At 42.7% G+C, this 27,576-nt stretch overlaps 2 protein-coding genes across 2 annotated transcripts; both read left to right on the top strand.

Annotated features, from left to right (window-relative positions):
* Window positions 1-1,960: 1,960 nt before the first annotated feature.
* Window positions 1,961-13,158, top strand: LOC114870382 (rho-related GTP-binding protein RhoQ). Its single transcript, XM_029174895.3, has 5 exons — window positions 1,961-2,436; window positions 2,753-2,811; window positions 8,707-8,871; window positions 9,665-9,760; window positions 10,806-13,158. Exons 1-5 carry the CDS (start codon window positions 2,295-2,297, stop codon window positions 10,965-10,967), a joined length of 624 nt encoding a protein of 207 aa, XP_029030728.1. The 5' UTR covers window positions 1,961-2,294; the 3' UTR covers window positions 10,968-13,158.
* Window positions 13,159-16,056: 2,898 nt separating this feature from the next.
* socs5b (suppressor of cytokine signaling 5b) lies at window positions 16,057-27,032 on the top strand. The gene is made up of 2 exons (XM_029174892.3): window positions 16,057-16,428; window positions 20,563-27,032. The coding sequence occupies exon 2, from the start codon at window positions 20,600-20,602 to the stop codon at window positions 22,268-22,270; it is 1,671 nt and encodes a 556-aa protein (XP_029030725.1). The 5' UTR covers window positions 16,057-16,428; window positions 20,563-20,599; the 3' UTR covers window positions 22,271-27,032.
* The last annotated feature ends 544 nt before the right edge of the window (window positions 27,033-27,576 follow it).

The raw sequence follows: 27,576 nt of genomic DNA, 5'->3' as shown, positions 1-27,576 counted from the left end.
TTTGCCTTTCTAAAATAGAAGAGCAAGTCACTGACTTTGCTGGTTGGGCTGTAGCCGTCCACAAATAGACTGATGTCCCCGTATGTTTATTTTAATTCATATCCACTGAGTCTTCATAACAAACACACAGTCACGTTTCCATCCAAACACCAGCACATATGTACAGGAGACAATTATTAAATGCAGAAACCCATTATTTTGCCTCCTCCATCTTTAAATGTAGCTCCACACAGAAATAGACAGTTGATATTAAATGTCATCCACAAAGGAAATAAGGTCAGCAGCCCGCTAATGAACTCCTGGGCTGCAACGCCTTGCTGTACCTGCCGGCACCAGCCTCCACCACGGCAAGCCAATAAACCTGATACACCGTGTGGACGTAAAACATGCCCTTTACAAATGTGTCCTTCAAAATAATAGAAATCCTACGCGGATAATACACCGCACCTGATTATAACAGAGATGATAAAAAACGAATGGCTGGACAAGGTGACATCAGGAGCCATGAATACAGAATGTGTGCACTGTAAGGGTCAGAATGAAGACGTGTTTAGTCAGGAATTGCCTGTGAAAACGTGATTATCATGCAAGATAAAGCACAGTGTGGGTCAGAATTATTGTCATTGGTGGCACAGAATTTAATCTGACAAAGGACAACTTCATATGCTGGTGCGAAATGAAAAGAAAGGGGACCTGGGCAAAATGTATGAAGCTTCAAAGCCTGTGGTAGAAAGAAATAGAATGTCAACCCTGTGATCATAACTTGAAGGAAGTTATAGCTTCATCATCTTTATGATGCAGACTGAAAGGTAATAGGAGAACGATTGATCCATTTCTGATTGATCATCACAGCAGGCACCCCCCATCCCCCACCTGTTGTTCACCTGCCCAGTTCCAGTGCAGGGAGCCCTGTCTCCAACGCAACACCTTCAGCAGGAGTACTACATGTATGAGGTAATTGTTGTTTGGTCACGTGAGCTGCTGCAGCAGCTGTCAGATGTGATGACAGCAGGAGAATCCTGGGGCCGGCCCCCTGCAGCTGATTGGACAGCTCACCGCCATTTAGGGACCATCAACCAAGGGATCAGCCCACAGATGGGTATAAAAAATAAGCAAGCCAGAACTCAAACATTATGGCTTCAATAATGACATTATTTATGTTTAATTATTTATTCAGTGGGACTGAATGTGTGAATGGCCACTGGCTGCTTCTGAACTGATGACTTTGGGATGACTGTGAGAACGTTTCGTAGCCCTTGATGCTCCCAGGTTGAAATCAGGAAAGGGAAAACAGAGAAAGAAAAATAGAACCACATATCATATGTATGTTCGTTATGAAGACCTGATTTATTAAGTTGATTATGAGTGTGCCTGTTGAAGGGGACAGCCCACACCTGGCTGACTGCGCCACAGAGGTCAAAGCTCTGTACCTTTCCTTCTTCCATTCACAGACAGACCACCTCCTCCTGGTGTCTCCATCTGCACCTTCATCTGAAGCATCCCATCTGTCCTGCACACACACACACATATGCAAAGCAAAGTTAGGATAGATCACCAAACTTTTTAAAATAAATGTTCATACATAAATGAGAGTGTGATTCAAATGACAGCATATCAGTGTGTAAACAAACCGCTGCCGGGTTGTTAAAGTTCAGTTAGTAGCTATTACCCCAGTAACTGTAATTAGCATACACAGTATATACACTATGTTAAAGATCTATAGCTTATGTGGTTATTAACACATGACACATGTGTGTTTTCACACGCTAATTAATGACTAATCTGTCGAACCCTAAACAATATTTGGGTTTCACACATTCCTGATAACGTGACTTTGCTTTGGTCCTTACGCCTTCCTCTGGGTGGAGGGCACTTTATCCACGGCCCCTGGCTTTCAAATCCATGCCCCGCCTCTCCAGCAAGCGCACCCACCTCGTCCACCAGCTGCACAGTGCGCCAGGGAGCCGGAGAACAGGCGTGGGGCGCAGCGGGGAGCGGACGCAGCGGCGGCGGAGCACACGACGCTGCGTTGACACTGCTGATGACCGAGGGCTCCCGCTCATTCCGCCAGCGGTGAAAAGGGAACTCTCTCGCGGCCCGGTGCCGTCGGCGGTCGTGAGGCGGACGGGGGAAAGATGCGGTACCAGTCCGTCGCCGCGCGCCGCGCAGACCTCCTCCTCCTCCTCCTCCGACGCTGGTGATGTGCCCGCTGTGCCCGGCAGCAGCAGCGGAAACGGCAGCAGCAGCTGGAGGAGGTCGGTGGGGCCGCTGAGGACGATGGTAACGTCGGGATCATGGCCAACGGAACCGGTACTATCATGCTAAAATGCGTCGTGGTCGGAGACGGTGCGGTGGGCAAAACGTGTCTCCTGATGAGCTATGCCAACGACGCCTTTCCCGAGGAGTATGTGCCCACGGTGTTTGACCATTATGCAGGTAGGAAAAGTCTGCATCAGATAATATCACACAGCGTCGCGTCATTTACTCGAATGGTTTCTGTGGCGATTCAAGCGCACTTAGCGGGGATTTAACGCGAGGGAACAGCGCCTGTTTGCAGCCAGTGCTTCTCCCAGTGCATCCCCATGCATCTGTTGCTATAACCAAAACCACTTGTTTGCCCTGCTCACAGCAGCGAGGGGTTGGGGACCCTGCCCCCCCCCCCCCCCCCCCCCCCCCCCCCCTCCCCTGCTGCTCCCACACCCTCACCCCGTCTCCTTCCTCCTCTCATCTGCTCTTTGTCGTCTCCTTGCAGTGAGCGTCAGCGTCGGAGGAAAGCAGTACTTACTGGGACTGTACGACACCGCTGGTCAGGTACCGTTTATTTTCCACTCTGGCCAGATGCCAGCTGTGTCAAGGACACACATGCACTCTCCTCCACTCGCTCTATCTCCTTCTCCCCGTGGGCTCCTGATGCCATTAACTACCCGCCTGCGCCTCCAACACGCCCACAGGCTTCTTGTTGAGGCCAGACTCTAAGCTGCAACAGGTGATGGTTTTCGCACATGGGGCTGCTGCCAGAGTCGGCTGTGCCCCGGACCCTGATGGTAGTAAATGGTTTTCAATAGTTCTATTATGTGGAGAACAGGCCTCCTATGTCCAGTAGTGATGTCACAGGTTTGTTAATAGGCCTAAAGCCTGGGCGCTTTCTGTACAATGTACCATTCAGTGGATCAGGGTTAAAACTGTACTAGAAGTGCACCGGTCTGCACCCACCCCATAATGTTTCCACTTAGCAAAAGATCCACAGCATTTCATATTTTACAGTACATTGCACTGAAACTCATTATTTAATTGTTGTTTGACAATATGAGTGATTCAGTTAGTGGTCTGAGGAGTTATACATGTCTTGCATCGTGACATTGTGAACTTTTTGTAACCAATTATTGATAGAGGGCATTGATAATGAGGAGCAGGTCTGGATCAAACAGGCATTTTTATCATTCATGAACATATTTTAGAAGGAACAATATTCATTCAGTCTATTGAGATAAGGTTGTTTGGCTGTTTTATTCCTAGTGTTGGGCCATTAGTTGTGCTCGAGGGCACAAAACAAAACCACAGAAACAAACCTCATTGGTTGAGTTTGTATAAACTTATCAATAAAAGCACACGGGCAATATAAAGGAATATTAAGATCAGAAAAGATAAAGTTCCTGAATTTGGATTTATTTTATAAAAATGTGACATAAACACTTCGTTGTGTAATCTCCATGTGAGTTAAAGACTCGTTTCAGCTGCGCTCTGCGACTCATCATCAGTCAGACTTAAACTGTACATGTCAAATGCTGAAAGGTTCCCACTCTCTCCAGCCCTGGATTTAGATTTGTAAGATCACTGAGTAACAGTTTGAAATGTGAACTGCTCATCGGAGAGACAACGGCGCGGAAGCCCTGAAAGGTCAACAATATTCAGCCGCTCCTCCTTTTATTCATGAATGTTAAATTATCTCCTCTGTGAATAGCAAATCACCACCACCCCCATTCCTGCTTCGCACCCAAGCAGCTACACTACCTGTGGCTGAGTCACAGTCACTGGTAGACGTGTTACTACTTCATCGTGAAAAGCGGACCACGAGCTCATTCTCTGCTCCTGTGCGTTTGACGGGGCGTGTGTTGAGAGGAGGATTTGTCTTTTAGCTGATCCAGAGTGTCTCTGAAATGGAGAACCTCTCCCAGATGTCTGCCGCGGGTGCCGCCGGCCGCCGAGAGTAGAGTTACCGCTCTCGGAAATGTGCCCCCGCCGACTCCCGCCCCCGACTCAGCTGACCTCTTCATGTGAAGCACAAGGCCAGCTGGTAATGTTTATGGCTGTAGCGTGTGATCAAAGCCTCTGTGCCCCGGAGAATGAAGGAGCGAATAAGAGGAAGGCAGAAAGAGGAAGAGACGGACAAATGGGGGGAGGTAAAAAGAGTGAGGAAGAAGGAGAAGGAAGTGGGGGATGAAACTGCTCACAAAGTGAGTAAATTCAGTCATTTTAGTTTCAGTTTCCTTTTAATTTTATTTCCACACTTTCTCAGATTGAACCTCACCTCCTCCAAACATCTACATATCTAACCGATATTTTGGGTATAGTTAAAGCTCCCCTAATGATGCTTTGCTGACTCAACAGGGGTGTCGGCCACCTCACCAGACCATGATTATTCCCTTGTGGGATTTAACCCAGTGTTGTCACCCCAGTGTTATTTGTCACTGCTTTCGAGCTGCTGATTGAATTACTCCATATGGAAGTCTGTTTTCCTGAATGTGACGAGGGAGCAGAGGGGAGAGTCTTTACTTATTCATTCATTCATCCTCCAGCTGCACTCAAGAAATGCTAGCATCACTTCCTGAGGAGGGGAGGGGAGGAAACGGGCAGTGGATGTAGTGCTGTGGTACCCATGGAAACTCCTAGGGTGGCTGGCTGTGGAGTTGAGACCTCGTGGGATCTACATCCCTTTGTTGAGGACTCACCCCGCCTCTCTTTGGTATTTGGTTCAGTCTGGTGACTCCATTTTGAGTCAGCAACCCAAAGTGGCCCAGTGACCCACCAACGCTGCAGAAGGGATGGTATGGCGGCAGGTGGGGATGGGTGTGTGGAGGCTCCTACACAAATGGAACCCTGTAACCAGACAGCTGCTCAGACACAGAGGGGAGGGAATGCTGTGGACATACCTCAGCTCATGTCCGACTTGAGACACCTTACTTTATTCTTACAAACTGTCACAATTGGGACAAATATTTAATGGCCTATAGCCTCCAGGCTTATTTTAATGGATTTAGTTTGATTAAATCTCAAAAAACCCTGACTTTAAATTTAACTTAATTCAATTGTGTTTTAATTTAATTAGAAAGTTGCTATGTTCTTTTTTTCAAATTCTTTTATATAGAGCTGTAGGTGGAACTGTCCATCTTTTACTTATCCACCCAGAAAATGGCAATTTAAATTATACTTCATATTATCACACACTAAGTGGTACACACACCATACAATTAGTCCACTATTATTCTGACCAGCTTCCTCGATAAAGGCAAAGCCATGTCTTTTCTAGCTATCAGGTGACTGCTTGCCATAGTGGGATTTTACATAGAGATGATATGTACGTGTATAGTTGCTTTAAATAGCAACATACATGGACTGGAAGCGTGCACATGTTAAGAACCGTGTGGTACAAAATGTCTCTGTGGATGATGAGATTAAAACCAGAAAGCAAATCCGACCTTCTGAAAAGCTAGAGTGAGTAAAATCTGAATTTGTTTTGAGTAATGATTGTAATAATGATGTTTCCAATGAAATAGTAGTAGTGTAGTGTCAAACAGTAAGGAGGACAGCATGTTTAGGCTTTTAACCATAGATACTGCACATGGTTTCCTTTGTCATGAATGCTATATTTTTTGTACCCAAATTCTATGATTAATTCAGAATCAACATATGTTTTCATACCTCTATTTAAAACTTTAAAACTGGGCTCAAATCTATCTTTACTATAAATTAAAGGTGTGGTCATCCACATGTGGTGTTTGGATCAGTGTGAGGGTCAGCAGGACAGTGTATGTGGGCTGGAGTCACAATAATCACAGTCTGTGTTAATTCTATTGGAGGAAACCCAGCAGTGGAACTCACTGGTCACTGAGCTGTGTCTGTTGAACAGTGACACTGTGTGAAACAAAGATACAGTATGACCTCACACAGGCCTCACTGTTAGTAGTATGAACATAATAAACCTCCTGCCTTATCTATGAGCAAGCGCCAGGATGAAGCTGAGATAACCCAAAATGTTAATCCTCCATAGTTTGTGAATAATTTCCGGTGAAAGATTAAATGAAGCAATGATTCACATTTAAACCATTCATTCCATTCAGCATGGTGCACATTTGCACATTTAGACTCTGAACTTCGCAGACAGAAGCTCCTGTGGCTGGGCTTGCCTTCCTGTCTGGCGGCCATGTTGGAGCGGGCATCTGACTCTGTTGACAGCCACTTTATAAAGCCCCGAGGAGGAGGACAGGAGAGGTAGAGGAGAGTGATCCAAAGGACAGAGCTGCAGTGGGAGGGAACTCCCTGATATCACAGCACTCGTATGTCACTGAGTCAACAGAGCAAAGTCACACAGAAGATGCAGAGACCTGATGGGCACGTGTTAACAGATTGTATCGTACGCGCACCAGCCATTTCCTCTTATAATGTTTAGTGTCACACAAAGACGCTTATGCTGTATAATCATCAAGAACCTTAATCTCACCAAAAAAGCAGCTTGAGTGCATATTGCTAGCGTGCTAGCTGGTCAGACTGGTGAGCGAGCGCTGGATGTCTGCTGGACCCACTGGCCAGAGTCAAGGCTGCGCTGAGGAAACGGTCTGGGCCTGTTTACAGTAAACTGCTGAGTGGCTTACACTGTGTTCCTTTATGTCTGCGGCTCACCAGGGGATTGGAGTACTCGCTTGTGCAAGCAAAGGTCATGAGCACACGGGAACATCATACTTCATGCCATGTGACAGACGGTTGTATATGGGTGCAGGGGAATGGACGGTGTTTAAATAGAAGATGAATGCGCTACTGATTCGTGGGCAGTGAGATGAATAAAGGCACGATAATGTCTGAAAATCGATCGTTCCCAGGTATCATGCAGGTGAGTCTCTGGAGATTTAAAATGAGCAGCCTTAGTTTTATTCTAAGCCTTAATGTTTTGAATCAGAGGTATTAGGTCATAAAGCACTCATGCCAGTACCAACCCAACAAAGGACAGTAAACGAAGCACATGTCACAATTATTTATTATCCGTTTTTACTAGTCTTTCTTTGCGTACATTTGCGAACGCAGCCATCAGGATTTAAAAGATCCAGATCCGCCGCAGACACCGTCGTTCTGCTGCCCGAGCCTCGAAGCGTAAAGATAAACACGAGACGTGTGAAACATAATGTTTGCTAATCATCCTCGCCGCTTGTCTCGGCTCGTCTGAAGTGCCAGATGGTTTGCATTCACAATTGATTCATTGCATCCAGGAGATCAGACAGTGTTAAGTAAACTGTCAGTCACGGGAAAAGTTCTTAAACCGACTGCGTCGTCAAAACACTCTATCATTAGATCTGACAGTCCCTCAGCCTTGTGGCACTTCATGAAGTTAAAAAAACACACAATTCAAATATCCCACACAAACCACCAGGGCTGGAGGGCTGTGATATATTGTACTTATACATTTCTGAATCATATCCACTTGACCGAATCAACTGAGGTAACAGTTGAGTCATGGGCGTGAAGATTTGTGTGTCGCTTTGTATCATCTACCGTGATCCCGTGTGAACTTGGCATATCTTAAAATCATTACTCAGGCAATAAGAGATGGCATTTCGCCTGGCTCCATCTACTTCCATTGGGAGAATCTTCTGACATTTGCATAACTATTTCCCATAATCCTCTTGCATGATAAGGACAAGTCTCCAGCGATAATATTTTGCATGTGCCAAGAGTGTTTGGAGGAGATTGGCCTTCGCTGCGGGCATCGCGCTGACAATTAGCCGTCCCTCCGGCCGCCTCTGCCGCAGCGGGACGCTGTGTCCACTTCGCTCCGATTCCAGGGATGTGGACTATAAATTTCCGGGACAACAGAGTGAGATTGATTCGCTTGGCCTGCGTTGGTCTGGTTGAGTCACATTTTATTAGAGGAGATCCATTGATTCCCTGTGTCTTCGAGCTAGCTGCAGCAAACCCTATATCACGGGGAGAAGAACGGAGATGTGCCATGAATATTCATACGCGCTCCAGTCAGACACTGTCAAAAGGGGTTTATCTTGGTTGAGGACAAGGGGGTGTTTGCTGGCGCACACAGGCCCGTCGTGCGTCTGTGAATTAGCCGCTTACGTTGCAGTAACATTGGAGATGGCACTGTGTCCAGTTGTGGGCGCTTTCTGGCCATGCCTTGTCCTCAGCCGGCATTAAGCCGGTGCAGATGTTGGTTAATCTCTAATAGCCTCTGTCAGGACGGGGGAGCGGAGGAGGAAGCAGCTCTCGTGTGAAGGTTTATTTCTTTCATAACTCTATTCCAAGTGCACATTTTCATGCCTGACATTCCTCTGCTTAGCTCCACTGGCACAAAGAACCAAGTCTGTCCGTGTCTGGAGCTTTAACATTCTTTAATATTCCATGAATAATAATTTCCTTGTCTTGTTTCATGTCCGTCTGTCCGTCCTGACCTACGTCCTCGTTAATCCTTACCTTCTCGTGCTCGTCCAGGAGGACTACGACCGGCTCCGGCCGCTGTCCTACCCCATGACCGATGTCTTCCTCATCTGCTTCTCGGTGGTAAACCCTGCCAGTTTCCAGAATGTGCGTGAAGAGTGGGTGCCGGAGTTGCAGGAGTACGCCCCCAGCGTCCCTTACCTGCTGATCGGCACCCAGGTAAGTCGGCACCACAGACCATCCTGTCTAGTGTTGATAAAAGCTCATCTGGTTACAGCTGTCTTAAAGCATTGTCAGGTATTGTTGGATCAAATTAGGGAAGGAACCTCAGCCTGATCAGGCTCAGTCGGAAAGCTGAGAGTCATTTATTATAATAAAGCTGGGAGAACATCTGTCATCCTCAGTAGATGCGTCAAGCTCATAATTAAGACATCCCACTAATTACAACTATTGGGTTCAGTTCTGAAGCCATGAAAACCAACTGTCAATACCATATGTCCTGTTAAAAGCGGATGCTGACTTGTGGGTGAGATTTGGCCTGTGTTCCCTGGCAACCAAACACTGCCTGGGCCCAGTGGTGATGAGGAGAATGGAGTGGGTGTCTGATTTATCTGGTGTCGGCTGATGTTCGCAGCTCTTTTATCACTTTCCACCCCGACGTACATGAGCCGTGAGCCGCGTTGCCACAAATGGTACTAATCACATACAGGGTTAATGAAGGTTGCTTTCTGAGAGACTGCGCAACTGGACGCATTTATTGTAATCAATTATCACCAAGATAAGCTGTGTGCCTCGTGTCTCACTGTGGTTGACTGTGAAATAGCTTTGCAGTGAAGCAGGAAGTATTGGCCAACATGACTCTGTTTCATAATGACAAAAAGGCAGCGTCAGTTACACAGCTCTGCTCCCTGACCATGTTTAGAAGCCCACAGTCTGAACAGTGCATTTACATTGAGTATATTAATAATAGTTGATGACTGAATTCCGAGGAAATGCCCCCTATGTCTTTCAGATTGATCTTCGGGATGATCCCAAGACCATTGCCAAACTGAATGACATGAAGGAGAAGCCCATAACCACCGAGCAAGGACAGAAACTGGCGAAAGAGGTTGGTATGAGTTAAATGAAGCAATGAGTGAAAGATTTTAACTGAGCTTCCTGTGTCTAGATTTGACCCAGGAATGTGTCAGTAGGAAAGTCATTTCCAGGAATCCATTCTGAGGCAACATAGATGTCAAGCTCAGACGGCCGTCATACAGTATGTGCCCTGTGGTTAAGCACTTTTGTCAGGCAAAAAAAAGCCTCTGAGGAGCCCCACACAGTTTCTTTAAATTATTTTTCATCAAAGTTGTGATTTTCATTCACAAGTTTGACAAATGTTTCTCTTTGCAACTTGAATGCAAAAAAATCCATTATGGAATAAAATGCCTTCACAGCACATGACGTGGCCAATCATGACATGAGTTTTTAGAGATTTACACAACAACTATAAAAACAGCACCGATGCCAGCTTACTGTTTAAAAGGTCGGTGTGGACAGAAGAATAATGTTTTATTTCTTTTGCTTATTATAATTTTTTTTAGACTTGAGTCATGAGTTTCACACGTTAAAAGGGACTGTTTCCTGTCTGTATCTATAATCTGTAGATATGTGAACAGCAGCTTCTGACTTTATAGCGCTTGGTTTTATTGCGCTTGAGAAAGCTCGGTTAAAGTAACCCCCACATTAGTTCTGCTGACTCGCCACTAGCAGCTAAAGTTACCCCATGAACCGCAGCCAGCACAAGCGATAAACTCTGACCCTGCTGGACGCGTACAGGCTGGTGGGCTGCTGCTGAGCTTTGATGCACCTCCTGCCTGGTGGTGAGGCCTGTTGCATGATGTGACTCCGCTTTCTATAATGCTTTATCATAAACTGTATAATGTGAGTGAGTCTAACTATGATGCCCTTGAGAAAATACCATCCAGTGGCATTTTAACTGAATGAATGAATGAATGAATGAATGAATGAATGAATGAATGAATGAATAAAACCTCTGCTGAGCTAGTAGAGCTTCATTTTATGATTTACCATCATCTAACTAATTTACATGAAGTAATCACCTGACCACTGTATGACTTCTCCTGATTCTGAGGCCTTTCTTATCTCGTCAGATCGGTGCGTGTTGCTATGTGGAATGTTCAGCGTTGACCCAGAAAGGCCTGAAAACAGTGTTCGACGAGGCCATTATTGCCATCCTCACTCCCAAGAGAAAGAAGGGGGCTTTGAAAAGAAGACTGGGACCCCGCTGCATTAACTGCTGTCTGATCACGTGATCCAGGAACTCCCGGGTTCACTCAGCAAACAACCATAAGCAAATACCTGAACTGAAGACCGATAGCGGAGCTACGTTTATGCTGCATTGCTCTCGAAAGCGCACGCGGTTCTCTCCTGGCGTCACACTCTGGGGTGAAGATGCAGTTTACTACCAAAGGAGCACAAAACCCAAGTCGGTTCTCTCTTGGACTTTTTGTCGCAGAAGTATCTTCTTTTATAGCCATTTTTAATCATTTATTCCTGTTGAGAATTAGTGTATGCTGTCATACAGAAAAACACAACATGCCAGTTTTAAGACAAATGTTACATCTATGATATTCATATTCTTTCTATGGTTTTAAAAGCTGCATTATTGTTTTATGACCTTAAAGATATTGATATCCATATTATTAGAGAAGGCCTGTAGCTGATAAATAATAGGAGACTGAATTCAGTGACACTGTGAAAGTGCCCAGGCCCATTTTTTGGGCCTAGTTTTTTATATAGAACTCGTGCTACTAAATATTGGCCCACAGAGTCTGTCTCTACCTATTTATCATTTACCTGCAAATGAAAACGCACACTTGCACTGTGCATTGTGTAAGCAAGATGACAGATTTTGGACCTAGAGCTGTATTATTTTTAAGTTGGAGCTTGTTTCTTTTTTTGTTAGTTTTTTTGCTTCATATTGAACATTTTACATTTTAAAGTGTTGCATGCCAAAGTATAATTACGTTAAAACTTGGGACTAAAATGGTTATAATCTATTTTAAAATATATCATGCAGAGATTATGACTCATCCAGTCTGTGAAAATATTATCTCGATTTAATTGTTTTCTTTTTTAGTTGATTTATTTAATTTTATCTAATTTCAAAAATTGTTTGAGATGGACGAAGATAGCCCCAGATGAAGGTGGTTAATATTTAACATACCATCAGCATGCACCCCTCTCAAACACTCTTGGCTAAGCTGAGCCAAAGTCTTCTGCACAACATAAAGCACATTTAACTTCATATTATTTGCAGTGACAACAAGCACATTCCTCTGCTTTTGGACATCATTGCTCTCCTAGAACAGGCTGATCAAAGCACATGCAATGCACAATGATCTATCAGGCACAAGTATGAGCATAGCACATCATTTTACTATGCACAGTCTTAGGTCATTTTATCAAAGTGCTGTTCCAAGGCCTCAAAAACAGAAATGGATGCGAAAAATGCACTTAACAAAATTAAGAAACTTACATCTGCCAGTTGCACCAGCTGTTCATGGGTTTAAATATAGGTTAGCTTTAATGGAAGATTTTACTATGGCACAGTAATGGGCTTACCTGATGTGTCTGACCAGACATTTTATCATATAGCTTTATTAAGATGTAAACCGCAAAGCTTTAATGGCACAAAACAACACAGGACGTCAGTTCTATGATGTAATTTACATTAAATGTCCTAGTAACATATATAACTAATGAAAGTTGCATAATGAAATATATCACAAATCTCTAAACTGTATGAATAGTACTATAGCTTGCATTTTTTTCATGTATGTATTTGAGATTAATTGGCACTTTTTTCAAAACTACAATTTCTAAAGGCCCTATTTTTAGGGATTTATGAATAACTGGTGCAACCAAATCTGTAGAAGACAATCTGAAATATAAAATGACAGCAGTAAAATATGAATACTCCAGTATTAATAAAGTAACATTAGACACATTCATGTAGAGTGAGATAATAGAATGTTTACCATGATTTAGAAAGTACTAAAATGCCTCTGAAGCCAAATTATGTGACAAAGATTTTAAGCCCAAGTCTAACAACTTGATGGTGATGGAAGTTTTCTGATTGACTGAAGGTAAACGTCTGAAATACTAGCTCTTTTTTTCGCATTTGTATCTTCTAATCTTTAATAGATATTACTCAAATGTGCCAACTCATGCTAAGAACCCTTTGTGTTGAGTCCGATCTGATTGATTGAAGCTTTAATGTAAATGGTGCTCCTCCTCTATCCCAGCCTGCATTGTATAACCGTATTTCTACGCAGCACGGTGGCTTCCAGGGTGAACAGCCTTCTCTCCTGGACAGTTCCACTTGCTTACGTTGTGTGAAGGTCCACCCTCAGGATCCAGGACCTAAGTGCCGCTGCCATTAATGCATTCTCCCATTGATGCTTCTCTCTTCTCAATAAACATGTTTTCTGTGTTAATAAACAGCTTGGGGGGTTTTGTCTTGCATAGTGTCAAATGTGGTAGTGCAAGAGGCATTTGAGGAATTAACTTTTGCTGAATTTCTTTGTGGAACTCGAGGGCATTCGTGATCATAATGGGTCAGATGTTGCTGGGTTGATTTGAGAAGCAGGTCAAGCCAATTAAACTGCGGGGCATGTTTAAATTGCTAGACACACATTCTTGGCGTTCACTTTGAATGCTTTGACTTTCTTTGTTAACAATAATTTAATGTTGATGACACCAATTACTCACACTATATAAGAGAATAAGTCCTGATTCCTGATGTTCTATGGATCACTAGCGCCACCTAATGGTGTCTTTTCCAATGTAGAACTGTATTAGAAGCCACTTTACATGTGCAGGGGCTGAACATCCGCTTGGTAGTTGCGTGGAAAGACAAAGGAACAATATCACAACATACTGTAAAGTGGCTGAGTTCAGCTTTTAAGATAATAGAATTTGAAATATCAGCATTCAAATGCTAGAACTTGGCTATGACAACTGGGGTGAGAAGACACAACCGTGTAAAAAACATTATGTTCACTAATCCCTCGATAGCATTAAATAAATAAATAATTTTTTTTGTATTTTTAATCTGGGGAATTGAACCTAAAAGTCTCTGTCCCTATTAATGGTCACACTCTGGGAACACTGTGGCACTGCTGGCATCCATGTGGTGCTTCAGTGGCTGTGTTCTCCCATAACACCATGGCTCTTCAGTCTCCTTTCTGGCTGAGCTGTTGAGCTGTTGCTCTCTCATCATCATAGATGCCGGTCGCCGGTCTCTCACCGGGGCCACATATAGACACGCAACAAACAGAGATCTATGTCTTCCAATTCAAAGTTATTGTTTTGTTTCCATCCACAAGATGGCAACCCTGCCTTTGGTACGACATTAAACAACATTAGCATCCATGTGCATTCTAAATGTCACAAATGGTCTTTTGTTGTTGTTTTGTTGCTCCCTCTGTGAACATCTAGACATTTTAAACTGTTTTTTCTCTGCTATGGCAACTTTTAATTGATATTGGCAACATTATTTATTGGTGGGAACTGTGCATGGATGTATAGAAAGTATAATTTTCTTCAAGAGCATCCAGTTAAATGCAAGTTCATATCACATATCAGATCACAAGCCTATATCACAAATAATCAGCTGAATATAATCAGCAGTTTCACAGTATGAAAGAGAGTATACACTCAAGACCAGACTGGATCAAAACGTGATAAGTGTATAATAGATAAAACTATGTGCAGTTCATTGGATTATTGGGAGAGAGACCTGTACATAAATATTCCTGCTCATCCTATACTTTTATGATTTAGGTTATATAATGACTTCACTATAAAATGTGAACTGTGGTATTATGATTTACACACCACACAAAATAATCCCAGTGCACCTCTCTTAAGTCACTTTACCTGGAAAAATATATGAAGCACTAAACATCCTGCCAAGCCTCTGCATCTCCCCATCTATTCAATATCACGTCTGATCTTCATCCAGAGCTATTTCTGTACTGAGTGCCTGCCCATGCCCAAACACTGCCTGTCAACACTTATGATTTGTACTAGTTTATTTAGATTACAAGCTTGGGGCACACGGCAATGAATCAAAGTTCACTATACAGTTTGACTAGTTTCTTCTCTGTAACTGACACTTCACCTAAAGCTTTAAAACAATGCATTGTGATGTATTGTAAGACATTTGTTTTACAGATTCAATTGAGTCACACAAAGTGGAGGATTATCACATTCCTCATATGTATTATTTGCAGATGATACAGCATAGACCTGGTAGGAAAGATCCCGGTTGACTAAAATATTGTGAATCAATCCTGGCAGAAAAGCCAACGCTAACGCAATTCTCTGTCATTTCCTTTCATAAGCACAAATTAGATCAGCGTCTTGGAGATGTAAAACCTAATGGGTTCAGGCTGCTGGTGATTTCCCCTGATTTCAACCGCAGCTCCGGCTAACTACTACATTACTTCCACGCACACACACACACACACACACACATCTCCTAGTGCATCTTGTGTCATGTGCTCATAAATGAGGTGACTCCAGGAGATGACTTCATGTGTGGGTGCGAGCAACGATGAATGCCTCTTTGAGACGTTCTAATTGATCTAATATTTACTTTTGTGAATGTGACGGCATATAACTGACCAAGGCTATATACTGCCACATCTGTTTGTACACTGCTTGATGTCTTTTCTACCCTAAAAAATGCAAAACATATCTGTATTTGTTTTTTTTTCTTAAATGACTTCATCCTGAACCTTAATGTCCCACTGACATGTCCAGGAAACCTTATAGGCGTGACTGAATTCCCCTTCCTTCCAATGGTCCCAGTAACATAATAAGCTATTCTATAATCTATTCTTCCCAATGTCTGTGTAATGAGTATAATTTGTTCTATGCTAGTTTAGGAACTCCATGTTGATTTAAACCAAATGAAGCACGGATGTGGAGCTTTGAAAACTACATTTCAACACATCTTCTTAATGACATGGAGTCAAGATCAGACAACAGAACTCATCTTAGGGTTAATGTCGTGTTTTAACACCTCTAAATAGATACAACTGATTAAGCAGGGATTTGTTGAACAGTGGAAGTAACTATATGTATTTGTTGAGTGATTTGAGCCTCTGCTGGCTTTTACCTGATTGGCATCAGTGAGTCATGCAGCGCTCCGTCCTGACCGGGACACCACCAGCATCACTTCGCCTCTCCACGTTTCCAAGTAGCTGCCAACGGAGAGCCTCATCCTCGTCGGCGCTCATTGGTCACACGGCACGTCCATCGCGAAAAGTGCGATGCGGGACAATCTCAGTGCGCATGCCCCGTAGGAAGTGGCCGTCCTTTTCCTTTCCCTCATTGAACAGCATCGCTGTCAGTCGGGTTCGCTCACGCTTTGCACCGCCCGCCTCCCCGGTTCTCTGTCTGTTGAGACCGCCGTCATATTGGCTGCTAGAAGCAGCAGCGACCACGGCAGAAAAGAAGACCCCCACCATGACGACGAACGGCCACTCGCACCACTTAAACAGCAATTTAACATTTTAATTATTTTTAAAGATTATTTAGGTATTTTTTTATATTCGGGATGATCCCATCAAGTGTCCCGGTACCTTTCGTGCTTTCATCCGATACCGTGGTCCGCAAAGGGGATATGTGCCTGACTTCTCTTAATAGCCATTTTTTGCAGACAAAGAGAGCTGTTGAATAGGGCTTTCAGGAAGCACACGGGTAAGACCTGAATCCTAAAAAACGAAACATTATTTATGAAGCATGTTACGTTTGTGAAGTCAGCACCTTTGGTTAACGTAGCACAACTTGTTTCATTAGTGTGTATTTTCTGCCGATTTTTCACAAGCTAACACGCTAATCGCGCTAGCTGAATGGCTAGCTGAAGCTAAAACGCTAGAACCCCATATTCTAGGGGATGCTAACGGCTAGCCTTGTGACAGTTCACCAACTGTCTGTTTTAAGTTAAAACAGCAGACGTTTTATATATATCACAGAAGTTACGAAAGCGACTCGGCGAATGTGAAGCTAACTATTGTTATCGTCGTGTCTTAGCTTGGTCCCGTATATACATTTAGTCTGGTTAACGTATTAGCAAGTCGGCTAACTTGTCTGGGTCCAGGGAAAAGTAGGGCCTCCATCAATCTAGAGGCCTTCCAACCATCTCTATAGGCCAGTAACAACGTTATAGCTCGATTAGTGGGTGTCTTTGACTAATTAAATAAACACAGCTGTGGCTGGAGTAACGTTGCTGGTGAATATCACTAAAACATAGATTTCGTATCAAATGTCTTAAATGATTGTAACCTTTTTAAAATTTGAATACATAATATAAGTTATTTGTAAATCTTTAGCGCCTATTTTGACTTTCTTTGTGTATATGTCAAGTATATTTCTGTGCAGTGCTATCTTTATAAATGAGTTAGTCAGGGACACTTGCCAACCAAGCTGAACTACAGCAGTTACTATAAAGTAATTTTGTTAGACAAAATTCAGTATTTAGTTGACTGTACTCAATACTTCCCTAGTATATGCCAAAAATGTTTTTAATAAATAAAGATGTCGTTTTCACTTTAAAGCCTTTAAGATTTCATAATAGAAGTAATCCATGTATTATAGACCCTATATGACTTTTTTAAAGTGCCATTTATTCTTCAGAATCCTAAACTCTGCAAATACCTCATTAACTATGGACTGGGCAAAGAAGGCGTCCTCCCTTAATCTTGTCTTCTTTCCAGCCTTCTCTCAGATCAGTATGATCCCAGGAGAAAGGGTGTGTTAGGCTGCCATAGAGTTTGAGTAGCCTAGATCTGTTACATTGTAGCTTTAAATGGTTGTGGACTTGATTGAATCGTTAGTATCGCAACAGTCAGAGTGTTTAGTGTATGTTTAATTTATGTTTAAACGGTTAGTCTAAATTGTCTGCATCTTTTTCTGCAACTCAGAAATGTAGTATATTGACAGCTTGATTCTAACGTGCATATTCAGCAATTTCAGTGGCTGAAGTTAACATTCTGAAGCAGAAACTGGTTTATCACCTCTTTTGCATTAGGCAAGTAATGACCAATACTGTTGTCTGGTCTGGGTGACTCCAAACATTGATTTTATTTTAGAATACAGAAGGTCTTTGCAGGTTCTCACATCCAGTAAATTAATTATTACCCTAACATTACATTACGATACATTAAACAATCAAACAAATGTTAAAGTATTTATTCCCAAATTGTTTGCACATAGCTTTTATTTGTTTATGTCAATATAATTCTCTTAGATTATATTCAGACCTTTTCTTAGGACAGTTTTTTAAAGTAATGGTTGTATGACCCTAATCAGCAATGCTTTAATGCTGTAGCTTAAAGGCAATAATTTTTAAAAGCAAAATTAGCTAGCCAAATAAAATACATTTTGACCTATGTTGTGACTCATGGCTTTGACGATTCTTTTGCATGTCTAAAGAATCAACAAAAACGTAGTTGACTGTTATTTAACACCAAGAAGAAAGGCAATTTTATCCATCTGAAAACCTGCACTTCTCCAAACATTTAAATTTGTATAATGTTTGTGATTGGTTAAAAGCTTTAATATAAAAGTAGTTAAATCAAGATACATGGTTAAAATGGTGTACTGACTAAATCAGATAACTTAATTCAACATAGATAATGATGCATGGACAATTACATATATAATTAACATTACAGCTGCATGTGGTCAAACACTGTTGCATGAATGACAAATTGAAGAAAGAAAATAGAAATGGAAATCTTCCTGTGTTTTAAAGTCTGAGATCACTTTAATCTGTCTATTGAAAAACTGAGCATGTCTACCACAATAGAACAGCAAAGTGTCAGTAGTTTACAGTGTGGCTCCAGTAGAAGGTAATTATGTTATTGTTTGAAGAGGCTGATTCTCATGAATAACCTTTTGTAAGTACAATAAATAATCAAAAATATAAACTGAGTTACATCTAGGATCTTGTATGTGTGCATGGAGTATTCAGCGCAGATTAATTTTTAGTGTCACTTCGCTTCCACAATTACTAAGTCTTAATGGGCCTGTACGTCACCTGTGACCTGATCCTGCAAGTATTGCACATAGATAATAAAAACTAATGTACAAGGTCTTCCTGGCTCCGGTCTGGCAAATCCTTACACTTTTGCCCCTAAGAGTAAACTTGTTTTAAAATATTTTTTTTATCCCCAACAAATTGCCTTATTTTTGATAATTATTAGTTTCTACAATTTTTTACAAATCATTGAATTTTGATAAATCAAGGACTTAAACTGATGATCTCTTCATTCAGATGTACCTGGTTTGGGTAACATAATTTGTGCATCCCTGGAATAGCTCAACTTCGACACAGTCTAGATACCTGCCATAACAGGAGGAACTATTATGAGAGACTCCGCTCTAGGCACACTGCCAGTAGTTTTTCATACAACAGTTATGACAAAATAAAAGGTGATGACCCAAAACCTTAGCCAGCATTTTTATCTTTTGTAGAACTAGTTTAGAAACTGCTTTTAAAACAAATTGCTTAGTGTCCCCTGCAAAACAATGAGGTAAAATACACATTTTTTTTATAGGGCAGTAATCACTGATACTGTAGTGTGATTAAAATAAAATTATTTCTATTATTACTAATTTCAATTTAATAATCTAAATGCAATTACACTTTGTTATGTATTCATTAGTCATGCCATGTTTGATGATGTAGCTTAGCAATTTTTTTTTCATCTTGTGAGTTACTTAGGAAGCCAGTATGATGACTATGGCTAAAGCCTGGCAGAGAAGTCACGAGTTTGATCATTCTAGCCCTCGAATAACAGTCTGCTTTTCTGAGCATCACGGAAACCTATCACAGCTGACCGTGAAAATCAATGGTGTCTAGATTAGCAGTCAAAGTCTACATCCAGGTTGTCTTGATGCCAGACATGGGAGGTCTCCTGTAGCTCTTGGTACATGTAGCTCTTTTCTCAGAAAGGGGAGCTGTGGTGCACTGGTAGACTAACCGCCTAACATTATTTGTTGTGTTCCTGTATTTTGCTTTTCGGGTTTAGCATTCCACAAGAATGTTTTTTTTTCTGTTTGTTATTAAAGCGAGAACATCCCCACTGAAGAGCATAAATTATTTTCATACTTATGAGTATTGTGTGATAATGTTCTTATGCCCTGTACTAAAAATTCCAACTGTAGTTTTTCCCAGATAAGTGAAAATAAATGGATACTTAAAGCAATAGATCTAGTTGTTCACAATCGAAACATTGTCCTGAAGAAAGAAAACTATTCTGCAGCATAATGTAGCAGTGCTGCTTAGGAAGCGTCTCATAAAAAGGGAAGGAAATGCAGCTTTGTGCAGCCGTTTGGTGGTTGGCAGGGCCATCTACATGTGATGACTTTGTAATTTTTGTTTAACTTTGGTGCTGCTACTTACAGATCCGCTTCAAATTGTAGTGGAGTGATAAATCGATGACATGTGCGCGGATCTTTAAGCATGTACATGCGCCGAGTCTGCTGCTGTTACAGAGAAAATTTTTGTCAGGTCTAGACTGGCTCTGTAATACAGTACATACCAGCAGATCAGCTGTGAACAGATCCTGGGTTCATTTATAGCTGTGGCCTTGTGTCCCCGTGCGTCTGCCTGGCAACTACTAACTCTGCTGTTCCAGTTACTCAAGCTCACCCACCTCTCGGACACTTTGGGCCTGATATATTCTCACCATGTCTAATTACTAGATGCACAGTAGTCTGGAGAATTTCAATGTAGGGCATTCTTTATGTAGCTTTTGCCTTTGTTAGGCGTATGTAAAATTTCTTCACCTGCCTCCTTCAATGTGTTTTATATCTTTTTATCCTCAGGTCCCAGGTGCTCCTGTTGTTGAAGAACGTGGGCAACATGTGGAGCAACCTGAAGAGCAAATGCCAGACGCTCTTTCACAACAGTAGTTCAGGACTTAGTGACAGCAGGGTTGAGGCAGATGCTGTCCACTGTGTGGTGGACCTTGGCCAAGGAGGCAGCCCAGGCGAGGAGGAGGCACTGGGAGCCTCCAGCCCAACAAGGAGCCTCCTGCCAGTGCCAGTTGTAAAAGCAGCTCGTCGCCATCACAACTGTGTGTCAGACATCCCTCAGATAGTAGAGATAAGTATTGATAAGGATACTGAGGATGTGCGAGGTGGATCAGGAGTTCCCTTGGCCCGTAGAGACTCGTATTCCCGTCATGCCCCATGGGGGGGTAAGAAAAAACACTCATGTTCCACCAAAACTCAAAGCTCTCTAGAGGCTGATAGACGCTCTGGGCGATTGCGAGGGAGTGGGAACCGTCGGGACCGGCGATACGGCATCAGCTCCATCCAGGAGTTAAATGACCCTGTATCTGGAGGACGGAGTCTGAATACTCGCTCTTTGCGCCAGCGGCTAAGTGATACAGTCGGACTATGCTTACCCCTACCTGCTCGCAGGCGCTCCCGCTCATGCAAGAACACGGTCACCTCTAAACGTAAGATTCACCTGACGGAGCTCATGCTGGAGACATGCCCTTTCCCACCTGGCTCTGATTTGGCTAACAAGTGGCACCTAATTAAGCAACACACTGCACCAGTCAGTCCGCATTCCTCTACTGCCCTGTTGGATGCATTTGACCCAGCGCACCCCTCTCCTGAGGATGAGGAAGAGCGCCTTCGTGAGCGCCGCAGACTTAGCATCGAGGAAGGGGTGGACCCACCACCTAATGCACAGATCCACACCCTAGAGGCCTCATTGCCAGGCTCCTCTCTCTACAAACTGGGACCAAAGATGGCTCCTGGCATTGGGGAGGCCTCTGGGGATGGCCGGGCCTCAGGGACTAGCAGCTCTCTGGGTGCTGGATCATCAGGGGCCTGTGCGCAGTTGCTGGGGGCTTCAGCATCGACCCAAGACTGTGACTCTGAGGAGGATTCCACCACCCTCTGCCTACAGGCCAGGAGGCCCAAGCAGAGGCATGCTTCTGGTGAGGGTCACATGAGCCGACAGCAGCCTGGACCCTGGAAGGTTCACACCCAGATAGACTACATCCACTGCTTGGTGCCAGACCTATTGCAGATCACAGCACTGCCCTGCTACTGGGGCGTGATGGACCGCTACGAGGCTGAGGCGCTCCTGGATGGACGGCCTGAAGGTACCTTCTTGCTCCGTGACTCGGCTCAGGAGGACTACCTCTTCTCCGTTAGCTTCCGCCGTTACAACCGCTCACTGCACGCCCGCATTGAGCAGTGGAACCACAACTTCAGCTTTGATGCTCATGACCCCTGTGTTTTCCACTCTTCCACTGTCACAGGCCTGCTGGAGCACTACAAGGACCCCAGCGCTTGCATGTTTTTTGAACCCCTACTTACAGCTCCTCTTCATCGAAACTTCCCCTTTGCCCTGCAGCACTTAGCTCGAGCTGCCATCTGCCGCCGGACCACTTATGATGGTATAGGCTCACTGCCGCTCCCTCCTGCCCTGCAGGACTTCCTCAAAGAGTATCACTATAAACAAAAAGTACGAGTTCGCTGGCTGGAGAGGGAACCACCACTCAAAGTGAAATAGGGTGGGCTTCTCTATTGTCTGTAGACGCACTGCAGAAGGATTACAGGACTTGGAGGAAATTCCTTAGTGGCCATTTAGAGACACAGCTCTCTTTTTGGTGGGGGAATTCAAATATAACAAGCTATACAAGATTCATTCTAATATTTGTTTTAGTTAAGACTTACATCACAGAAAATGCATATGATTATATTCAGTATAACGCTGTTGGACAAGCACGTTTTTGTGTTGAACAGGTTGTTTTGAAAGGATGGGAGAGCATAAATATCAGCACTTTGTGTCTTTTCTTTCCTGTTTTGTGCTAAATGTCTGCCTGATCCCACAACGTCACCCTGCCTGCACACCTGCCTGCATGCTTCCCCTGTTCATCCCAAAATGCTAGTTAGGCCTAAAATAATGTGTAAATCTCTCTCCTTTTTTGTTTCTTTGCTTTTCAAAGCACCTAGTAGAACACCTCCACATGAAGGGTTTTAAGGTGTGTTTAAGTTAAGAGGGCATCTGTAGGTGCGTGCTAATGGTATACCACAGCCCAAGCTTGTCCCATGGACAGATCTAAGTAAGGCATGCCATCTCTTTGCACATTTGAGCATCACCTAAGCCAGACACAGGGACACATACTGCAAGGCTTCATCGATTTCACTACAGCACATCAGGGAAATAAGGTGCTCTTTAAGGGCTATGGATTAGTTCTTAAAAAGACATTCTTTTACTAAAGAAGTAAAGGTTAAGAATAAATAATTAATCAGTCTAATGTCCCATTTAGTGTACGAGCTTAACATGTCAACTTTATTGCCTCTGTTGCACCACTGCTTTTTAATTGAAAGGAAACTGGTCCGAAAATCCCCTGCCGCATCTTGCGAATGTTAGTCGCCCGTCGACGGCCACAGGCACTTCAGCTTGGTGCACAATCCTGTACAGCCATTTCATTCCTTCTAGACTGACACCAGTCTGCAATTAAGCAGTTTTCTTCACTGAGATATGTTATCGCTTTGTAGTGTTTGGTTTTGCACCCGCGTCGTTTAGTTCTTTTTACATTTACAGAAAGGAAACCTGGCACATCCAGGTTTGGCTACACTAAGGACACAGTTGGCTCCGGCATCAATTCAAACTTGTTCACTAGATATGTAGTCTCTGCTAAGAATGTACTTATTACAATAGTAAAGTTGATTCTACATGATTAGATTTTACTTTACAAAATTTTATCAAAGAAATGTAATGCATGTGAAGCACTAACCAATAAGAAAAAGGTCATGTAGCCTTTGAATACATTCTTACATTTTTTTTTGTACTTGAACAGTGCTGCTTTTTTAATAATCTAAATGATTTTACTTGTGAGACTTCAGTTCTCTGCTGTAGTGCAAATTTCAACAATTTCAGTGTAGCCTGTGTGTCCTTAAATGGTGGTCAACTTGGAGGGGGTAGCGTTCCAGTAAACCGTTATGCCATCACTTGGCAAAAAAAGAACAATGAGAAGGTGCATGACACACCTACCCGTGGTGCACGTTCAAGTTAGTGGTGCTATGACCGGTCATATTCATTTGATGCACGCTTCGGTCTCTCGCCAAAGTCTGGTGGTGGAAATAAGTTTTTAGTGGGTCCAATACCAGCCCTACTGTGGCAGACTTCCGTGCAACACGCCCATGTATGACCAGCTGTCAACACTCAACTTTATGAACAAATCCTAATGAGAACTGGCGAAGGTTAATGCTTTACTGAGAGTATTTTTGTGATAACAATCCAACTTTTAAACACTTCTCCTATCAGCAAACTTATTAGCAGCAAATACACTTAAATATTGAATTCAGTTGAACTTTTAATGAAGCGTGACTAACAGAATGGAAAGTTTACAGACGACGATTTAGCGTGCAGCACAAAAATATCAAACATGAACGTGATGATGACTGGAAAGACTGTATTGTAGTTCTCAATCTAGTTAGAATTCTCATCAGCGAGAGTGAATAATGAACAAATGTCATGGTTTCTTGCCTATGAATATACGTGTTTCTGCTAAAAGCTCTTGCACACAGCGGTGTCTTGTTTACTGAAATAATGCAGTACTCGGTGGTGTTAGAGTTAAGCTATTTGTCAGATTTACAAACACGTGAAGGCGTTTCCACGCTGCAGTATGTAAGACTCAGGCTGCTGTTTTTGTTATAATATTTAATGCCATATCAAGCTCACGTCTGTATTCTGACCACTAGGGGCGTAACAGTTCTGAAACTGCAGTGCCGTTCGAAATTAGTTAACTAATCCAACTTTGCGCCACAGCGGCATGAATCTGGAGAATCGTTACCCCCCTACTGACCATGTTCGGTTTGTTTAACACTTTTTCACATAATTATGATAATTACCTGCTTACATTTTGGATGACTTTGCTTTTACCGTGTAGCCGGAGCTTGACGGCATGTTATTCATGCATCAAGTTGGCAGGAATAACTGTCCTGAGGGGAGTAAGGCTGACATTTGCATTGCTTGCATGTGGACCTTTTTTTTGTTTTAGGGTTTTGAACCATGTTGTCAAATAGAAAATATGTAGATCTATGTAAAAAACCTGCGCACACACACCATACTGTCTTTCTCACTGCCACCTGGTCATTCTACTGCTGCTTAGCAATAGCATCAAAGTCCCTACTGTACCCCAGGTCACATGCAGGAACTAATCACAGGATATTTTTGCCATGTTGAGACATAAATTTACCACAAGAGCCACTCTGTTGTCTAACGCCTGAAAACAATATCTATCTGGCCTCAACCTCACTGACCGTCACTGTGCTTTGATGTATGATGTACTTCATGTGTGTTGGTCCTGAGTTTCGCTCTTACTCCCAATCTGTCAGTGTGATGTTAGACTGGATTTAACATTGAGGAGAAGCAAAACAGGCTTATTAAGAGTCCCAGCCTTCTTTAGTGACTGTGGCATGCATGCAGAGAGGATCTGAGATTTGTTGGAGTAAATAGCACTTTAATTTTGTATTTATGTCCTAAAGAGAGGTCTGCAGGTGCATAGAGTTGATGAAATTAATTTGTGGCTTTCCTTTGTGGTCTTGTTCTCTTGCTTTGACCTAAAATGCCATATTCTTAGCCACTGTTCAAAGTCTATACACCAAATATAGATTTGAACGCTTTCAAACATACTAAAAGCTGTGATTTGTGTTTTCTCAGAATCAAGAATTAGAAATATGGACTCATTGCAGCTGAAACTGTTTAATTACTTTAGGGCAGTACTGTATGTGCATAAGCTCAAGGTGGCAAGACTTGTTTGGGTGTTAGAAAGGAGGAGAGAGTCAGAAAAGCCAGCGGTCCCGAAGCATTTCACCTCTGTTCAGGCGTGTGAGCTGCCTCGATGCTGCAGTGCATGGGAGTGACGCGTGGATGCATATGTGAGCATTGACAGAGCCACTCACGGGGATGCAGAGTTGACTGTGAGGGGTGATGACACTAACTCCTATGAACAATTCTCTCTGCCCTTGTTCCACCCCCACCCCTTTTTGTATTCTCAGGCAGGCCTGTTTGCAAGGAGAGTCCCAGGACCCTCTCACCCCAGTTTTTCCCCATGGGAAATATCTGACATTAACTGTAGCACATGTTTGCCATAATACCCAGACATGTAGGAGAAGGAAACGCGAGAAAAGAACACGCATGTGTGAGAGAGAGTTGTGTAATATAGCCTGATGTGGTCCGTTTGATGTCTGCAACACACATCCATTTGCACACACTTTTGTGTCCAATGTCCGCATTAGCCCAGGTGTCGGCACACACCCACACCCTCCTCACCACCAGTAATGTGTAAAGGTAGACCACCATTAGCCAGCATTAACGTTCTGTGTAACCCCTGCCCCACTCAAAAGAGAAGACAAAGTTGGGTGTTTGTGTGTGTGTGTTTTATGTGAACTTCAAAAAAGGAAAAAAAAAACTAAATGCCGTGAATTTAACTAATATGACCTTTTATTGTCATTAGTATGACGTCATCTCACTGCACTACGAGAGCCAGGAAACCACTGGGTCTGGCCGTGGGTGGGAGATGAGCTGGTTGTGTCGCTAGCAGAGTCCTCTCACCACCCATTGCCCCTACCTCGGTACGACTCATGGCTTCAGCTCTAAGAGGACAAATGATAAAAAAAAAAAATATTTTCTTTGTTCCCATATATATTTTAGAAAGCTGGGTTAAGTGCTATATGCAAACAAAAAAATAAGATGTATGAAAGAAATATTATTTTTCATTAACTTTCCCTAATATGCAATGGAGTGTAGTGTAACAATGGTTGCAATCCTCTGTCACTTTAATGCTGTAATGTGCACATTGGTTGTTGTGTGGATGTGGGTGTCGAGGCCTCAGCACTTGACAATGATGGGAGCTAATGGTTGTCACTCTGCAGCACACTTGTGTTCCCGGATTGCCTTATTCGTTCTGACCAATCACAAGAGCCCTTCAAATCCTGGGCTGCGGTCGTTGGACGAATATCGCCGTTTACTTCTTCTGCTTTCTCTCTCTTTTTTTTTCCTAGCCCCCTCCTTTTCTGCTCTTCAGCTGTCTGGTAGTATTTGGAGCGTGTAAATGGCATAATCATGTTCACATCTCACTTGTCTGCTCTGTGTACTTGCGTCATTGTTCAACGACAGAAGGCGACCTGTTTTCCAGTATAACCTGTTCATTTTAGGAGCCGTATATTGAGACACTGTCACTCTTGGTGCTTGGCTTATGCTTCATTGTCTTAATATTCCAAATAAAACTGTTAAGTGTAACCCACACTGGCCCATGATATAACATTGAGTATGTTTTATTTCTTGCCTTGATATGCTGTGACTCTCCTGCTGGTGTCATGCTGCGATACGGTCATAGGCCAAGGTGACATCTAGGCTTTTCATGTCAGTCATGTTGAAGAGATAATGGTGACGGATCACTGAAACCAAAGGCTCAGCATGTAGCACATACAAAATATTTTTTTTCTCAGCTGGGTTTCCTAAACTGGCATATTTAAAGTGCTTGCAATTGTCACAGTCACACTCTAAATAGGATTACATAAATATAATAGATTCTATTTTCATCAGTTAATTCAAATCTTGATTTATTTACATTCATCCTTTAGCATTAGCAATGCTTTTAATATTAATATAATAATAATATAATTAATAAATATTTTCTCATACAAGTTAGTTTGCACTAAACTCACAAAAACTACCAACCAAACACAACTAAAGTAATAATACTAATAGTTTTGATGGTCAAATCTGTGTAATATCACAATCTCTCCTAATGTAGATAAACTATTGAGTGTTTTAACACAGTATTTTATATTTTTTTCTTCCTC

The sequence above is a fragment of the Betta splendens genome, chromosome 15 (genome assembly GCF_900634795.4).
Source record: "Betta splendens chromosome 15, fBetSpl5.4, whole genome shotgun sequence".
Lineage (NCBI taxonomy): Eukaryota > Metazoa > Chordata > Actinopteri > Anabantiformes > Osphronemidae > Betta > Betta splendens.
Note: the sequence above shows the minus strand (reverse complement) of the source record. Positions and strands in the feature narration are given on the sequence as shown.

Bases quoted from the DNA above. Each gene is read 5' to 3' on its own strand.
- LOC114870382 (XM_029174895.3), top strand. From the start codon at position 2,295: ATGGCCAACGGAACCGGTACTATCATGCTAAAATGCGTCGTGGTCGGA. The intron at 2,812-8,706 runs GTACCGTTTATT...GTGCTCGTCCAG, and splicing joins TGTACGACACCGCTGGTCAG to GAGGACTACGACCGGCTCCG. The intron at 9,761-10,805 runs GTTGGTATGAGT...TTATCTCGTCAG, and splicing joins GACAGAAACTGGCGAAAGAG to ATCGGTGCGTGTTGCTATGT.
- socs5b (XM_029174892.3), top strand. From the start codon at position 20,600: ATGTGGAGCAACCTGAAGAGCAAATGCCAGACGCTCTTTCACAACAGT.